The following is a 19377-nucleotide window of genomic DNA, read 5'->3' as shown; positions in this document are numbered from 1 at the left end:
TCTATCTTACTGCAAGTAGACCAGATATTATATATGCTACATGCTTATGTGCAAGGTTCTAAGCGGATCCTAGAGATATTCATCTCGTTGCTGTTAAACGAATCTTGAGATATCTTAAGAGAACACCAAATCTAGGTATTTGGTACCCTAAAGAATCTGGTTTTAACCTTATTGGATATACAGATTCAGATTACGCAGGAAGTGTTGTTGATAGGAAAAGCACCTCAGGGAGTTGTCAATTCCTAGGTAGCAGACTAGTCTCATGGTACAGCAGGAAACAGCAAACAGTTTCCAATTCAACGGCCGAGGCTGAATATATTGCTGCTGGAAGCTGCTGTGCTCAGATCTTGTGGATTAGGAATCAGCTACGGGACTATGGCTCTGTATTGAACAAAATACCTATTCTATATGACAATACAAGTGCAATAGCCATCACCAACAACCTTGTGCAGCATACAAGGACCAAGCACATTGACATCATGTATCATTTTATTAGAGAGCACGTCATGAATGATACTGTTGAACTATTTTTTGTTCCAAAAGAAGAACAAATAGCAGATATTTTCACTAAACCTCTTGATGAATCCACATTTACCAAATTAGTTGGTAAATTGGGTATGTTGAATAGGTTTAGTGATTAAACTTGTTAATATCTGAAATATGTTCTTGAATGAATTTACAAATGAATTTTTCATAAATGAGAAATTCATTTGCAAATTTATTGTATCATATTTTCCAAAATTTCTTGCTTATTTCTATGTAAGTTTTATTATCTTATCTTATTTATTTATTCTACTTGTTAATTTTAATATCTCAGAATATTTTATTTTCTCTAAAAATATTTTTCTATGAATTTTATTTACTAAAATTCAACAAAAATCTATTTTTCGAATAAAATAAAATTATTTCTGAAATATTGCTTTTGTTTTTGTAAATTTATTCTGTAACTATAAGTATTAATTCTGTGTATTAGTTAATGTTATACTAGAATGACAATCGGCAAGACAATTGAAATTGTCTTGCTGAAAGTCATTCCAGTACATATATGTGTTTAATTTTATTTTTATTTTTAGTTTAATTTTATAACTGGCAAGACAATCGGTATGACTATCAATAGTCTTGCCAGTAATAAAAGTTATATAAGATATATTTGTTTTAATTTTATACTAGAATGACAATCGATATGACTATCGATTGTCTTTCTAGTTTATTCTGTTTTATTCATGTATTTTATACTGGTATGACAATCGGTATAACTATCAGATTATCATACCAGTTTTATTTTTATTTTTATTTTCATTAGCCTGGTATGACAATCGGTACGACTTTCCTCGATCGTCATACCAGTTGTCCTACTTAACGTTTTTTTGTTGTTTTGTTTTGTAATTCAATTCAGTTCAGTTTTCACTCCAACAGTTTTTTTTCTCTTGTTTCTCTCTCTCAATTCGATCAAAATCAAACCTCCATTGATTATCTTCTTGCTCGAGTTTTTACTCAGCATAACATTTTCACTCCTGTTATATATACATACACGTATATGCATACAGAAGTGTTGCCAATTTTTTTTAAAAAAAATATATATTTTCAAAATCAAATCTTTCATTTCATTGGCTGTTGTGTTGTGTGTTTGAGTTATCTGTTTGTATATCTGATTTTGGTGGTCAAGACACACTTGTTTCTAAATTTTTTTTGGATATAATTGAATTAATTGGAATTATTAATTAATTTTTAATTCGAATTTTCTTAATTTAATTCTTAAAATTCTGACAGTGTGTGTCTTTTTGTATTTTTTTAAAATGGCTCTCAATTTCCAAATTGTCTCGCATAATCTTGTTGGTTATTTTAATCCAGAAAAATGTGATGTGGAAAAATTTAAGCCATGGATTAGATTTTTACATGACCATTCGATTGTTAGTTCTGCTATTAAATCAAATGTGCTTTTAAATGTCGATCTGCTCAGACTGATTTGCACAACCTCTACTGTGGCCGATGATTTTAAATCTTTTTCATTCACCGTGGCAAACACACAGTATGTAGTTGATGAAACAGTCGTCAATCGAGCGTTAAATTTTCCAATGGACAATTTCTGTAATTTGCCCTCTGAAAATGATATTTCAAACTTTTTCCATGCTATTCACTATCAGGGGGTGATTAATTTAACGAAGTTGTCTAAATCCAATTTTGTTTCTGAGTGGGATATTTTCTTCGATATACTTTCCAAAGTGTTTGCCAACTGCACTAAATCCAACTTTTACAACATCACTTCCACTCTGCAGTATATTGGTCTTGCGGTTTTTTTCAATCAAAGGATCAATTTTGGCAAACTACTTTTACCAATTCTTCTGAGACGTCTCACTACTGCTTTACGTGATCATTCTACAAATCGTAGGGTTTCGTGCTACTACGCTCGTTTTCTCATGCTCATAGCAGAACATCTTCTCTCACCTGAGCATAAAGATCTTTTTGCTAACTCTTCAGTAACTGAACCCCTTCCAGTAAGCAAAAAGATTTACACTCGCCAAAACACAACCTTTAAATTCATTCAAGTTCCAGTACTTGTATCTGCTTTCATGGCCACGTACATTCCTTTACCTATTTTCAATCTTCCCGGTCATGAACAGCAAGCTCAAGCTCCAGTGGTTCAAACCACCTAGGCTCAAACATCAGATGCTCTTCCTCTGCAGGTAATAATTCCTCACACTCAAACTATTCCTACTTCTGTTGAAAGACCCCTAGTGGTTGATAGGGCTGACCATGAAGTTGTAGAACCGCAGCTTCAATCCCAGGTCATAGAGCCAAACACAGAGTCATAACCTATCTCAACCTCTCCCCCACTGTCTAAAATGTTGCCTAGAAGGTTAGTAGGAAGTAGTATGTTGTTGGATGTGAATGAACCCTCAGCTCTGCCTCCTCCCAAGAAAAGAAGAACATTTACTGAGGCATCTGAAAGCCCATCCTTGTGCTCCCAACAGGACATGGACCTTGATATGGCCAGTGAGCAGTTACTAGAGACATTCTATCAACAGGATGAATCTATTGAAATTCGCCATAGGGCCATGGCATCCTGTACTGAGTCAAGCACACTTCCATTACTCACAATGGAAGTATACAGACCAATAGATGATACTCTGGACACGAAGCGAGGAGTGCACATTGAGTCGGTTACAGTGCCTGCCATAGTTAAGGTAGAAGAGCAGTCACATGCTTCTGAGGGAAAATATGACTCTCAGCCACCTTTAATAGAGTCATTTTCTCCCCTCCCAGATCCAACACCTCTGGCTCCCTCACGGGATTCTCCACTCGCAGATTTATCTGGAGAAAGTGGAGGGCAACTCGGTCAATCTATCCCTGAAGCAATTCGGACATTTATTTCACATGAAAAGATAGGTTTGACTGAGGATCGGGACTCGCGAATTCCCATTGTACCACCACTGACCTCTCTTGAAGAGGCTAGGGTGATTTCAAATGCAGGTACAGAAGATCAGCATCAGGAAGACTCCTCACGAGCAATAATATTGAGAGATACACAAGCATGTGAGTTGAGTGAATCAAACAGGAGAGATATTCAGGTGAGCGCACACAGACACAAACACTGAAAATCTGTTAGCTCAAATTGCTGAACTGAAAGAACAACTTGCAAAAAGTCAGGCTGAGGCTCAATCATTCAAAGCACAAGTGGTTGAACGGTCTTCTTCTTCCACCTCTGTAAATAATCATCTGGCTCTCATCAGGACTGAAATATCAGATTTGAAGACCTCTGTTGTACCAAAGCTTAACTCAATCTAGGCATCTCCAACGTTATCAGCTAAAGATATTTCAAACTTCTGCTCTCTTCATACAAGAATTACTTCTCTTGAAGACTTGGTTGAAATGAATCATTCACTGGATTCCTCCAAATTTCTGAAGATAGAGACGGGCATGGAACATCTCAATGAAGGGATGAACCACTTGTACTTCATGATAAAAAATTCTCACTGCCCTAATGAAGAACAAAGGACTTTCTTTGAAGGGCCGTCTGGTGGAGGCTCAGGCTCTGGGGGTGATGGAGGTCATGGAGGGTCTAGAGGAAAGTCTGTAGAGGATTCCTCAACTAAGGGGAGAAGAAAGGGATAAGTGGAAAGGGAAAAGAAAAAGATTCGTCTGCTGGAGGCACAAGAAAGACTGATGATGTCTACTATAGTGGAGAACATGATGACTTTGATATTTTTGATGTTCCCACTGAACCAGTCTTGGAAGATAAAGATGGTTTCTTTGAAGCTGGGGAGGAAAGTGATTTTGGAGAATGGGAAGAGGAAGCTCAAGTGGATCCTATTTTTGAGAAAGAGTTTCAGCAGCAGCAGTCAGAGTTGAAAAGAAAAGAAGCTGAACTCAAAAAGGTATCCCAGATCATTGATATGAGGAAAAACATTGAACGAACAGAAACTCTTGAAAAGTAACGTCTTCATGACATTAAAGCTAAAGAAAGGAGAAGAGATGTCAAACTGAAGATTGGTGAAAAATGGGATGAAGCTAGAAGAGTACTTGATATGCCTCAGCTGAGCACAAACAATGATAGGTAGTTTCTACATCTTCTGGACAAGCTGGAGATCTCTAATCCAAACAATGACGTGTATATGAATGCTATAAAGACTGAAGTCTCAAGGATCACATCTGCCTTTGACAGATCTCTAAATGAAATGAGCATATTTGTATATTGTCAGAGCGAAGGATCTTTCAAGGTATCACTTCATCTATTTGAGAATCATTCTTTATCAGAGATTTGGGTTCTTCTCAACAAAGTCAAAAGAAGCTCAGAATTGAATGAAGTTCTTTGAGAAAGGCTCAAAGAGTTTGCCAACAGGGCTAGTCCTCAAGTGGTCAACAATCCTCATCAGGTAAGATTCTTTAAGTCTGACTGTCTTCAAATCTGCCAGCTCGATTCACAATCTCTTAATGACTACTCTGCTAAGCATCTTGTCTGGATGGAACATCACTTAAGAACTGCTGGATATTCATCCATGTTGAAAACTCAAGCAGCTGATCTGATTCAAGCTTATTGTGAAAAGAATATTAAAAGGTACAATCAGTTCAAGAATAAGCTAAAGTCAGTTGGAGTTCAACCAGTCAGACCAGCCAACTTCACTTCTGAAAAGGATCGTGTCTTTGACAAGGAGTTACTTCAAGATTTGGAAGAAGGTGAATTCGGAAGGGAAGACAACTGAATTCAATTAGCTCAAAACTTAATGTAATATGATTAGAGCTTTATGAATCAAGATAGACTAATGTAGTTATATGTTCAGTCTAGAAGAACATCTATCTTGTATTCACTTGTAAATTTCTTTTGGAATCTGGAAAATGTTAAATATAATCCAGAACTTTTCTGCTATTTACTTTGCATTACTGTTTATATCTTTTTCTTATTTGTTAGTTGAGTTATCCTCTAGGTATTTGTTGTTATTGTTTAACAAAAAAATAGGGGGAGATTGAAAGGCATATGTCATAGCCTATTTGTTTATTCGAGGATTTAACTCAACTCAAATAAGGATGTAACAAGTAAATAGTGGTTCTATCTTCAGAGAGATCTCTCAAAGTAACATATGTCAAAGGATTAAGTAACATTGTTCGTTTACAACTTGAGGACTTAATTCACTGGAAGAAGCTCAAGAAATTGATCAAGCTCAGTGATATAAATCAAGATTGTGGATTTAATCAAGTGACAAAGATCTCGTCAGGGTATCAATTGATTAGAGGGATTTAATCTGAAGAAAATCAAGACATGAAGAAACATCACAGAAGTTAGTCATTCATGAACCAGATAGTACATCGAGTGTCAACATTGCAGTGGTGAAATGGATTCAGTGATTTTCAGAAGATTGTCAGAAGAGTGGTTGTTGTTCAAGATTAGTATTAATTCTCTAATTAATTAATTAAGTCATATAATTTAGTTAAGAAAATAAATTATATCTGCAAAGATTAATTTATTGATTAATTTAATTAATTGGTTAATTAATTCTGAATTAATTATTATGCATTTTTTAGAAGTGATTTTGAATTAATATTCAAAATTAATTCAGCAAGACAAATATTTGAACTGGTATGACAATTGGATTGTCATACCGAAAGTCTTACAAGTTCAATTGGATTGTCATACCGAAAGTCTTACAAGTTCAGTTAGATTGTCCTACCGAAAGTTCTACCAGCTAAAAGGATTGTCTTGCTGAGCTAAAAGGATTGTCTTGCCATTTAAAGACACAGGATTGAATATAAAGAGTAGCAGCTGTTTGTTTTTAAAAAGAGCATTGAATATCAAAAGAAAAACAGAAGAACACAGAACAAAGAAAACATCAGAGAACTTATTGTAATTTCTCAGAACATTTATTTCTAGTATTAATTGTAAAATCTAAACCACCAGAAATACTCCCCTTGTTCTTGTGTAACTATCTAGCGGATCAAAATCCCTAGAACTTAATCTCAAATTGCATTTAGCATTTGATCCTTTTATTACAAAAATAGAAAAAGTTCATGTCGAATTTATTCTAGATTTGAAATAATTTATTTGAGATTAATCCCTTGTAAACGATACTGTTGTTGTAACACCTTTCAAGTTTAATAATAGTTTTATTTTACTTGAATTTTGTTTCATTTTTCATTCCACATTTTATTCGATTAAACGGTGTTGTTTGTATTCAACCCCCCTTCTACAAACATATTGAGACCTAACAAAGTGTGTTATTTTCAGGCAATTTTAAACATTTTTCTATTACATCACAGTTAACACAGTATTCATTACCTTTGAGATTGAAGGTAATAGTCTTGTAATTTGAATTAAACACAGATGTAATCCAAATTTCCTCAACAACTTCAGTAAATGGTTGGGGACTCAAGCATGGCATAGCTCAGTTTGCAGTTCAGTATGAAGTCCATCATCTTGTGATAGTCTTTAGATGCCGAAATTTGCTTGTTCACCAGAGCCACAAAGTCATTCTTTTTATAGACGAACCCAGTTGAGGACATAATCTTGACTACGGGTGCGATTTTTGTGATTGAGATTAGTTGCAGAAAGAGAGTTTTTGCTTTTGGGAAGAAAAAGTTAGAGAAATTGCCATGAAAAAGATAAAAACAAAGAATAGAAATGTAATTAGCTTTTATACTTTCTCAGAAATAAACTGTCAAAAAGTAAAAAGTAAAATAAAGTGACCAATCAAATTAGCCCAAAATAGCCGTTTTAAAATTGCAGAAAACTGTCAAAATTCTAAGATTATCCGTTGAAATATACATACAGGCTGTAAGAATATTCGATTGATAATTCTCAAAATCAATGGCTAAGATTAAGTGCAATTCGACGAATAATGATAAAAATACCCAGAGTAATAATTGATACTTCAACGGATGACATAATTCAACGGATGTTCATTTTCAACGGATAATGGACATCCGTCGAGATGTAAATTCTGACTTAGCCAAAATTTACATTATTGACAGGAAATATCAACTATTATTCTGGATGCAATATAAACTTCTTAGACATCAAAATAGATTAAGAATAATTAAGCATACCTAACTCACTTACCAACCTAGTGAAGGTGGATTCATCAAGTGGTTTGGTAAAGATTTCTGCAAGTTATTTTTCACTTAGAACAAAATGAAGTTCCACAGTACCATTCATGACATGCTCTCTAATGAAGTGGTACTTGATGTCAATGTGCTTTGTCCTTGAATGTTGTACTGGATTTTCAGTGATGGAAATAGCACTTGTGTTATCACAGAAAATAGGAATCTTATTCACTTGTAGACCATAGTCTAACAGTTGATTTTTCATCCATAAAATATGTGCACAGCAACTACCAGCAGCAATATATTCAGCTTCAGCTGTAGAAGTAGAAACTGAATTTTGCTTCTTACTGAACCAGGATACTAGCTTGTTTCCTAGAAATTGACAGGTTCCTGTTGTACTTTTTCTATCAATTTTACAACCTGCATAATCTGCATCTGAATAACTAGTTAGATCAAAACCAGAATCTCTAGGATACCAAATGCCAAGTTTTGGTGTTCCTTTGAGATATTTGAAAATTCTCTTAATAGCTACTAAATGAGATTCTCTAGGATTAGCCTGAAATCTAGCACAAATACAAGTAGCAAACATTATACCTGGCCTACTAGCTGTTAAGTACAGAAGTGAGCCAACCATGCCCCTATAGCTTGAAATATCCACAGACCTTTTGGTAGTGTTTAATTCAAGTTTAGTTGCAGTGGCCATGGGAGTTTTTCTAGATGTGCAATCCATTAGATCAAACTTCTTCAAAAGATCATAAATATATTTGGTTTGAATAATGAATATTCCATCACTAACTTGCTTAACTTGTAAACCAAGAAAGTAAGTTAGTTCTCCCATCATGTTTATTTCATATTTACTTTGCATCAATTTGGAAAACATTTTGCAAAGTTTTTCATCTGTAGAGCCAAATATAGTATCATCTACATAAATTTGAACAAGTATACTAGAGCCATTAACATTTCTAAAGAAAAGGGTTTTGTCAATAGTACCTCTAGTGAAATGATTTTCTAAGAGAAATTTTGACAAATTATCATACCAGGCTCTAGGTGCTTGCTTCAATCCATAAAGTGCCTTCAAAAGATAGTAGACATATTCTGGAAAATTTGGATCTTCAAAACCAGGAGGCTGACTGACATAGACTTTCTCCTCCAAATCTCCATTCAGAAAAGCACTTTTGACATCCATTTGATAGACTTTGAAATTGGTATGGGCTGAATAGGCTAAGAAAATTTTGATGGCTTCAAGTCTTGCAACAGGGGCAAAAGTTTCATCAAAATCTATTCCTTCTTGTTGACAATAGCCCTTAGCAACCAATCTAGCTTTATTCCTTACAACTATGCCATTTTCATCCATCTTGTTTCTGTATACCCACTTGGTGTCAATAGGATTCTTTCCTTTAGGCTTGGGTACCATCTTCCATATTTTATTCCTTTCAAATTGGTTTAGCTCCTCTTGCATAGCCAAAGCCAATCAGGATCCAACATAGCTTTTTCTACCTTTTTAGGTTCTTCCTGAGATAGAAAGATGCTATATAGACATTCATCTTGAGTTTCTTTCCTTGTTTGCACTCTTGAAGATGCATCACTAATGATCAGTTCAAATGGGTGATCTCCAGTCCATTTTCTCTGTTGGGTTGAAGAGGCCTCATTGTTGTCTTGATGATTGACTGAGTTTTGATGATCAGAAACTCCCCCTGAGTTTATGGATCTTTGACTTAAAATTGGAGTTCTTTATGATTGTGATCTAACTTGGCTTCCAAATCCTAATGATAGATCAACAGATGTTCCTCTTTTCCTGTCGACGGATGATGCAGATTGTCTTTCGATGGATGATGCACTTGGTCTTTCGACGGATGTTAAATTATGTGCTTCATTAGTTGTAGACTTTTCGGCATTGTCCTTGGATATTGGTTCTTGATCACTTTCATCATCAATGTCTTCACAAATCATCTCTACATTTTCAAATTTGAGGCTTTCATGGAAATATTCATCTTACAGTCCTTCAATCTTTTTATCATCAAACACAACATGTACAGATTCCATAACAATGTTGGTTCTAAGATTGTAGACTCTATATGCTTTTCCAACATCATATCCAACAAAAATGCCTTCATCTGTTTTGGCATCAAACTTCCCATGCTAATTAGTTTGATTTCTTAAGATATAACATTTACAACCAAAGACATGAGGAAAGTTTAGTGCTGGCTTCTTATTCTTGAACAATTGGTAGGGAGTCATGCACTTTGCTTGATTAAATTAAAGAAATATTTTGAGTGTAGCATGCAGTATTTACAGCTTCAGCCTAAAAATATGTTGGTAACTTTGATTCTTCTACCATTATCCTTGCAGCTTCAATAAGAGATCTGTTTTTCCTTTCCACCACACCATTTTGTTGTGGGGTTCTTGCTGCTGAGAATTCATGCATAATCCCTTTCTCTTCACAAAATGATCTCATTACAGAATTCTTGAACTCAGTTCCATTGTCACTCCTGATCCTTCTTATTTTGAAATCAGGATGATTGTTAACTTGCCTTATGTGATTGATGATGATTTCACTAGCTTCATCTTCAAACTTGAGAAAATATGTTCAAGAGAACTTTGAGAAATCATCCACAATTACTAGACATTATCTTTTCTTTGAAATTGACAATATGTTCACTGGTCTAAATAAATCCACGTGCAATAGTTGCAAAGGTTCTTCAATTGTTGAATCAAGCTTCTTTCTGAATGATGCCTTGATTTGCTTTCCTTTCTGGACAGGCATCACACAGTCCATCCTTTGAGAATTCCACTTAAGGGATACCTCTTACCAAATCTATCCTGACTAGCTCATTCATTGTCTTGAAGTTAAGGTGTGACAGCTTCTTTTGCCGTAGCCAACTTTCATCTTGACTTGCCTTGCTAAATAGACAAGTGACAAATTCTACATTTGATGAGTTGAAATCAGCTAAGTACACATTTCCTTTTCTCACTCCAGTGAGAACCACTTTGTTGCTTCTCTTGTTTGTCACAACACAGGCTTCAGTATTAAAAGTTACTCTTGTCACAAAGCAGGCTGATACTCAACAAATTGTGCTTGAGTCCATCCACTAGGGAAACCTCTTCAATGATGACATTATCCTTTGAAATCAAGCCATATCTCACAGTATAACCCTTGCTGTCATCTCCAAAAGTGATACTTGGGCCAGCTCTTTCCTTGAACTCAGTGAGCAGGGTAGAATCTCCAGTCACGTGCCTTGAGCACCCACCATCCAAATACCAAAGATTCTTTATGTTTCCCTGCACACAACAAAATTAAATCAAATTGATTTTGGTACCCAAGTTTCCTTGGGTCCTGTCTTGTTAGCCTTTTTCTTAGGTTTCTTAGGTTTGTCTTCATTTGACTTAGGCATTTGAGATTCATCCTTAGCCAATTGAATAGAACCTTTAAAACCATTCATCATTGTAGAATTATCATGCACAGATTGATTAGCATGGATAGGCATATTTTTAGCAAACATGTTATTCCATTAAGGCATGCTAAATGGCATTTGTGGCATACTAAATGCAGTATAGTAAGGATTGTGTGTAAATGGCATATTAGCAAACTTTGCATTCAAATTATGTGCAGGCATAACATTCACAGGCATTGTTGGAATGCTGGGAAATGAAGGAGGTGCAGACATGGAAAATTTGTAACTAACGGACAAATGATTAACACTACCACACTTAACATAGACTTTTCTTGGTGCAAATTTATCAGGTGTGTAGTTGTTATGTTTGTTAATCCCTACTTTCCCAGTTCTATTATTTTTCCTTTTAGACTCTTCTTTCATTTCAGTTTTCTCCAATTTGTCATTTAACTGCTTAATAGACAGGTGCCCTACATTGACTCTCTTATTCTGTTTCACTTGACTTGTTTCTCCTGGAACAAAATTCTTAGAAACTGATCCATATTTTTCATTTAATTTATCTAGCTTAGCTTTGTTAACTGGTTTACTTTCATTTAATGGATGTGGCTCATTGTCTTTCGACGGATAATCCTTTTGATTATTCGATGGATAATGTTCATCATCCGTCGAATCCATATCCGTTGAAAGTCCTTCAACCAAATTGGAATCAAGATTCTCCTTGCTCTTTTTCCAGGATGCATCAAAGAAAGATTCTGTACCTTGAACTTTAGTAATTTGAGCATGGACATCTCTAGTTGATTTCCATGCCTTAATTACTTCTTGTTCTCGCTCAAGCTGCTTTCTTAAAATCTCCTCTTTCTTTAAGGATTCAGTTAGTTCATCTTTAGCAATCCTGCATTCTATTTTTAATTTCTCAAACTCAACAAATTGAGTCTCTAGCACATTGTTTCTTTCACTTAAAAATAAATTATTTTCTTTAAGTTTGGTGTTTTCTTTAGTGAGAGATTTGAGTGTAACACGCATATGATATAATTCAGTAGACATGTCATTTATAACATCATTACACTCAGCTTTAGATAAATGAGCTAGGTTGGTAGTGATTACCTGATTGCTTGATGAACTGGTCTCTGTTTCATCTGATTTGGCCATAAGTGCTAGATTGACATAGCTTGTATCTTCATCTTCTTCTAATCCATCTGCAACCCAGTCATTTTCTTGTGTGATGATAGCCCTTTCCTTTTGCTTGAGCAACTCAAAGTATTTTTGCTTATAATCAACAGGCTCAAACTTCTTTTTACCAGAATCAGGCTTTCTACATTCACTAGAAAAATGACCAGCCAAGCAACACTTGAAACATTTGAATTTAGACTTATCAACCATGTTTCTGTTGGACTTGGTTGCTCCAAAATTGTTTTTGAATTTGAGCTTGGCAAATCTCCAGGATAGAAAAGCAAGATGCTCATCTATTTCATCCATGTTATCTTGACTAAGCTGGTCTTCATGTTCAGCTACTAGCCCTTTTCCCTTGACTTCACAAACTCTATGGTTTGGTGCAGATTCAACAACTTCAACCTTTGTCTCCTTCTCCTTTTCTTACTCAGCAACCAATACAATGGATCCTTCCTTCTTTCTTCCTTTCTCCATCTTCTCATCTTGCTCTATTTAAAGCTCATAAGTCTTTAGAATCCTATACAGTCTATCCAAGGTGAATTCCTTATAATCTTGAGAATTTCTCAATGAGACTGTCATAGGCTTCCATTCCTTTGGCAGAGATCTAAGGAATTTGAGGTTTGAATCTTTTGTTTGATAGATTCTTCCATATAGTTTTAGATCATTCAGTAGTTTTTGGAATATACTGAAAATGTCAGTGAGTGACTCACCTTCTTCACTATAGAAATGCTCATATTGCTGAATCAAGAGTTGTATTTTGTTCTCCCTTACTTGCTCAGTTCCATCACATATGACTTGAATTGTGTCCCAGACATCCTTAGCAGTTTTGCAATTTATGATGTTGTCAAACATGTCACCATCAACACCATTAAATAAAATGTTCATGGCCTTTTATCCTTATGAACTTGTTCAATATCAGGATCAGACCATTCTGCTCTAGGCTTTGGGATAGATGGTTCATTTCCCGTAGCAGCTCTCATAGGGACATGTGGACCTTTCTCAATACAGTCCACATATGCTTCATCTTGAGATAGGAGATGCAGGTGCATCTTCACCTTCCAATGGTGATAGTTGTCTTTTTCCAGAAATAGAATCTTTACTCCAACATCTTTTCTGCTCATCTTGTTAGTTGTTGTGATCGTTAAATTCTTAGTTCTTCAAGAGCTTGCTCTGATACCAATTGTTATTCCCAAACAATCTAAACAAGAATTACAGATGGGGGGTTGAATGTAATTCTGGCTTCTTTTTGATTTTAAGAAAAATTCTTCTACCAATAAATAACTGTGTTTGATTTACAATGGTGCGGAATAAGAATATAACAGAAATCAAATCACAAAGCAATTAAATACAAGTATTTAAGAACTTTCTGGTGGATTGAACTTTTCCACCAGAGATATATATTAAGTAGAGAACCCTGTGATACAAATAGTACACAGCTGCTTACAAGTTGAACAACAAGAACTATAGAGAAATTCTTTACAGATTTTGCTTTATCTATTTCTCTAGTTTTTCTTGCTAACTTGGATACTTTTTAAATTTCTACACTTGGTTTATACATTACCAAGTTACATGACAGTAAGACAAGATAATAAGAAAAACTATATCTAGTCTAACTTCATACTGCTACACTTCTCTTTCCAGCATCTTTGAATATCTTCTGTTTAGCATAGAAATGGAAATGCTTCTTTGTTCTCTAAATTCTGCTAACAGGCTGCCACATTCCAATTGCATACAATCAATACATGTGACTGTCAAGTCACAACAAGAGATGGAATTCCAGATTGAACAGATATCAACTGCTCTTTTGAATTTGAACATCCGTTGAAACTTCATTAAATCATCCGTTGAAGCTGTGGTTGATCATCCGTTGATACTTTTGCTGATCATCCATTGAAGCTTTGTGAATCATCCGTTGAAGCTTTGTCTGAGCATCCGTTGAATCTTTGTGAATGATCTGTTGCGACTATCTTTTTGATAGTTAACTCCGTTTCATTTATACAAGATTACAAGACATCAACTATATACAATTAACTAACCTCTCTTGCATATCAATCTAGTAGTCAACATGACTTAGGTATTTCTCAAAGATCTAGTTCACTAAGCTATTTAAGTATGCAGAAATGTGCTGCTAATCTTATTGTACATAAGCTACTCTTTCAATGGATGTTGAAAATGATCATTCGTTGAAAGCTACAAAACCACTTGATTAAAATCTACTTAGTGTTTTGTTCAAGTTATCATCAAGTACACTACATATTCCTAACAACTACACTGGCTTTACTTAGGTGATTGTTAATGGAATAGTCATAATCTTTTGTTAATCTCAACCCACAATTCATACTTGAAAACTTAACATGCAATTTCTTCCCTTCTAATCTTTGTAGGGGAAATCCTTGGGTGTTCTATATAGTCTTTCTAAACTTTGAATAGCTGAGGATGTTATCAACAAATACAATTACACTTATACAAGTGATCTTTATACACTTTGTTCAATAAATCTTAAAACGTGACTGGTGCATTTGCTAATCCAAATAATATCACCATAATTCGTAATGTCCATACCTCGCTCTACATACAGTCTTTAGTATGACGTCAAGCTTAACCTTTAACTGATGGTAGCTTGATCTTATGTCAACCTTCAAGCACCAACACGTTCCTTTAATTGAGTCACATGAGTAATTAATTTTATGCAGGGGTTACTTATTCCTAATTATCAACTTATCAGACTTCCGATAATCAATACGTAACTATATACATCCATCTTTTTCTTCTATAAACATCCCTGGTGCACCCCACGGGATACACATTGCCTTATCACTCCCTTATCCAACAATTCCTGAAGCTGCGTAACTAACTACTTGATTCCTACTAGCAATACGATACGGAGCTTTTGACACTGGCTCGACTCTGTGCAATAACTAATGAGAAATCCAATCTCATGCTCTGAGGTAATCCTGGTAATTCATATGGTAAGACCTTTGAGACTTCACTTGATATATGAATTTCTTCCAACTTAGGTGCTTCCTTCTTAATATCTGCTACATGTACTTGATATGCCCTATATTCTTGCCTTAATATCTTCTTTGCTTGCATGATTGAAAGAAATTTCTTATATTACTTCTGTCCTTGGATACTCACCCTAATATTAGCTTCCGTAAATATTATGATTTGATTCTTCTGGTAATCAATCATTGCCCTATGATAAACACCCAATCCGCTCCTAGGATTATATGAATCTCTTTTAACTCAAAAGGTAATAAGTTAGTCATAAAAATTTTCTAATATTTCTATATGGTATTTGGGATAGGACTGATTTACTGGGACTCTATTTCGATCAGCCACTTCTATAATTAAGGTTTCATTTAAATATTCCAACATTAACTCCGTTCTATCCACATATAATTAACTTAGACACTCCATTGCCACTCAATACTTTAACAGGTCTGAAATTAAGGATGTACCTGGTTCCGTATCAGGGTCTTGAGCAGTTGACCTTTTAATCATATTATAAATCTTAGCCTTGGATGTACTAGATGTCAGACCTTTGGATGCACTACCTCCCATGCTATCTAGGGAAACACTTTTACAGTTCTTGGCAATATGTATCACCTTGCCACAGTTGTAACAGGTGACTCCCGGATTTTCCACTTTATACTTTGACGCATAACGTCCCTTCTATCCACACCTGAAACATTCAATATTTACTTTACATACTCCACTATGCCTTTTACCACATTGCTTACACTCCAATATAGGTGACCTGACCGACTTGACTTGGCTAGAGCTGACTGAGGTTTTATTAGGTCTGTTTGAAGAAAAAATTTGTCCTCTAAGTTCTTTATTCTTATACCTTCCAACCTTTTTCTAAGACTTCTGGATAGATCCTTCTTGACCTGATGTTTCTTCCACATTATCTATCTTTCGCTTTTTATCTTCTTTTTCTCTATCGGCTAACTTCTGATCAATCTCAATTACTAAGGCAGCCTGAACTATAGAAGGATACGTCTTGAGTTGCAATGCCACAACTCTACTGCGAATTTCAGACTTCAACCCATGTTGAAACCTCCTTGCCTTCTGAGCTTCAGAGTGTACATAGTCTGGTACAAATCTAGCGAACTCTGTGAACTTAACCTCATACTCAGCTACACATCTATCGGCCTGCTTCAATTCTAAGAACTCAATCCCCATTTGATTCTGCATGCTATCAGGGAAATATTTTTCCAAAAACAACTCGGTAAACCTAGCCCATGGGACATGACCTTCTCTTTCTAACGCTCTGGTTGGCTCCCACAAGTAATTCACTTCATTTTTCAAGAAATAACTTGCATAATCGGTCTTAAGATTATCACTCACTTGGACAATATTGAAAGCTTTCTCCATCTCTTTTAACCATGCTCCAGCAGCCACTGGATCAGGATCACCCTTAAACTCAGGAGGTTTAACATTCTGGAAAGATTTGAAATTAACAATTTGGTTCACTCCTTGATGTTGCTGGTGCAACAGTAGTTGCTGCTGCTGAACCTGTTAGATTAACTGCTACTGTTGTTGTTGCTGCTGGCGCAACAAATCCAGGATTTCATTTAAAGCTGGACCCACAGAAAAACTACTAATATTCTCTTTAGAATGGGTAGCTTTCTTGGGTGGCATCTTCCTGAAATATAGAGATGAGTTTATTCAAAACATAACAAGAATGTTTGACAAAAGATATCACCGTTTAGACGGTGCACCTGCATCAGGAAAATACTGCCCAATCAAAATACCCATATCTTTAATATCAGGGTCCACTTATAAAAGAGATCTACATTAACAACACTAGCAAAAATAGCAACAATGACAATAGCAGAATCAATAACAGTACAGAAAATTGAAATATAAAGACACTAAATACCGTAACAGGACTCCTCAATACAATCGCTAAACCAATCTGATATACAACAAAACTTGGCTGGCTATATCAGCCACACTACATAGAGCAAACTATTCCTAGTCCAAGTTTCAACCACACTACATAGAGCAAACTGGTAAACCAAATCAAACTTAAGGAACGCTGGACTCTACTAGGCATCCTAGTCCAAGTTTCAACCAACTATTCCTCTAAGGATGATTTCCTATCAGTTGCAAGTGATTCACCAACCATTGAATTACTTTTCCGAGGCTGCAACTTTCATCATTGGATCCTAAACCCTTTCTGCTGTCTTCATTTCTGATACAACAAACTGATATAGAGCCTTTATTCCTCCTCACAGTCATCTTTTATTCACAGAGACAAATAGTCAAATCATATGTGTTGTTTGCCCCAATCAACCAAATCAGGGACTCAAACCTATAGCTCTGATACCAACTGTGACGGCTTCAACCCCGGGGTCAGGAGTTGACGTCATCAACAACAACAATAACAAACATAATATAATCCACTTCAATGTTAAAACATAAATATGACCCCTTTACTAAGATCTTTTCCAGGTTTAAGTATGACTTAGGTTACAATTACTACAAAACTAACTTATTACAAATAATCCTGACAATACTATCTTAATACAGCAACTCAACAGACCATCTTTGGTCTGACACAACTATCTCAGAGGAGCCTGGTATGGAAAGAACTGGAACTCTGCCCTGACTGCACGGAAAGATCTCCTATACATCTGCAATACATATATACAAAATATTCTGCAAGGGTGAGCAATCAATTGCTCAGCAGTACCACTATATAAATAACAAGGCATGTTATGATTAAACAGTTATAGGAACAGAAACCATGGCTCGTTAACAAAAGTGAGATAAATATTCATAAACTGGATATTCAAAACTAGCATGCTCTGTAAAAAAATAACATAAGTCGTGTGCTGTGTATAAATTTCAGAGTCAAATTTTAGCATGCCATTTCCCTTTCAAATCATCTATTTCATACAAGTTGATTTGTTAAACAGTTTCAAAATTGAATCAGTTGGATCTATTGGACGTTCAACGGGTGAAGATAGCTGATCAGTCTATCATCACCGGACAGCGACTAATGGTCGTCTAGAATAAAGAATATGTTCTGGAACTTGGGAGATTAGCTAGGTCTCCCCCACGCTGGACTAATCGGTTAAACAATGTGCACAACCGAATTAGCCTCTTACGCCACCACCTGCTGGGCCGTTACCGAATAACGGGCCTCTTACGCAACTCCAATAGATTAACTGAATTCCCTTTATACCTCTTTCCAAATTCCACGACATAGGTGGACAAAACAATCCACGACATAGGTGACATTCCAAAACATAGGTGGATTAAAACATTCCACGACATAGGTGGATCAAAATATTTCTCTTTATCCAGTTTTCCCAAAATCATTTTTACCTATCTCTTTTTAAAACAATTTTGTCACAACACACTATTCAAAACTTCTTTTCATTTTAATCACATTTTAGAGATAGGTACTTTTAGGAGTTACTTTTCCCCAAAACATATTTTAAATAACACTTCCAATACAGGGGATACGTAACTTAAAACATTCTGTTCCATTGCAGAATAAAATAACAGCTATTCATATATAATGAACCATAAAAGTATGGTCAAGGGTACTTGCCTTGCAGAGCTTTACAATTATCTCTGATTGACCTTGAACCGATTCAGACACTCGGCTTATTCGTCTAACTATTAGAATATCCTAGATCCGACTTCAACACTCAGGTCCTTCGGTTGGAACCTTGCTGAGCCTGTCGACTGATCTCTAGGCTATCTTTAGTCCGACATCAACCTTCAGTTTTTCGACTAGAACTTACAGAGTCGAAACACCCTAACTTAGACATTCGATTCTGCTTGACATATCCTTGATAACAAATCTACCCATTCGATATCAAATCCCGAATTGTAATTACACGTATTATTATAATACATATAACAAATTAGAGTTCATGCATTCACAACTCGGTTCCACAATCTTTTTCGGTAAATACATACAACTGTCATTTCAGAAGATAGGGTTGACGAATATGTACAATATATTTTATCACGACACACAAGTACTTTTGTAAAATAGTTATATTTATAATTATATAGTTATGTACATTCGACTGATATTCCCGATATTTTACAGGATACGTTCCTGAATTTTTGGAATTAATTTCCTGAAAATCGGGCAGCGCCTCCTTTATTTATCGGACTACCCGTCGAAACATAATCGATGCCAACCACAATAATCACAACAATAATCCAAAATTCCGCAAATTTCCAAATATTGGTACAAATTTAATTAGTTATTATCACTTATTCGTATTTTATGTTTTTATTCGTAGGA

At 35.4% G+C, this 19377-nt stretch overlaps 1 protein-coding gene across 1 annotated transcript; it reads right to left on the bottom strand.

Annotated features, from left to right (window-relative positions):
* Nucleotides 1-15959: 15959 nt before the first annotated feature.
* On the bottom strand, nt 15960-17345 carry LOC141673867 (uncharacterized). Its single transcript, XM_074480595.1, has 2 exons — nt 17241-17345; nt 15960-16541 (listed from the first exon to the last, which is right to left on the bottom strand). Exons 1-2 carry the CDS (start codon nt 17343-17345, stop codon nt 15960-15962), a joined length of 687 nt encoding a protein of 228 aa, XP_074336696.1.
* Nucleotides 17346-19377: the final 2032 nt, after the last annotated feature.

The sequence above is a fragment of the Apium graveolens genome, chromosome 7 (assembly GCF_009905375.1).
Source record: "Apium graveolens cultivar Ventura chromosome 7, ASM990537v1, whole genome shotgun sequence".
NCBI classification, from domain to species: domain Eukaryota; kingdom Viridiplantae; phylum Streptophyta; class Magnoliopsida; order Apiales; family Apiaceae; genus Apium; species Apium graveolens.
Note: the sequence above shows the minus strand (reverse complement) of the source record. Positions and strands in the feature narration are given on the sequence as shown.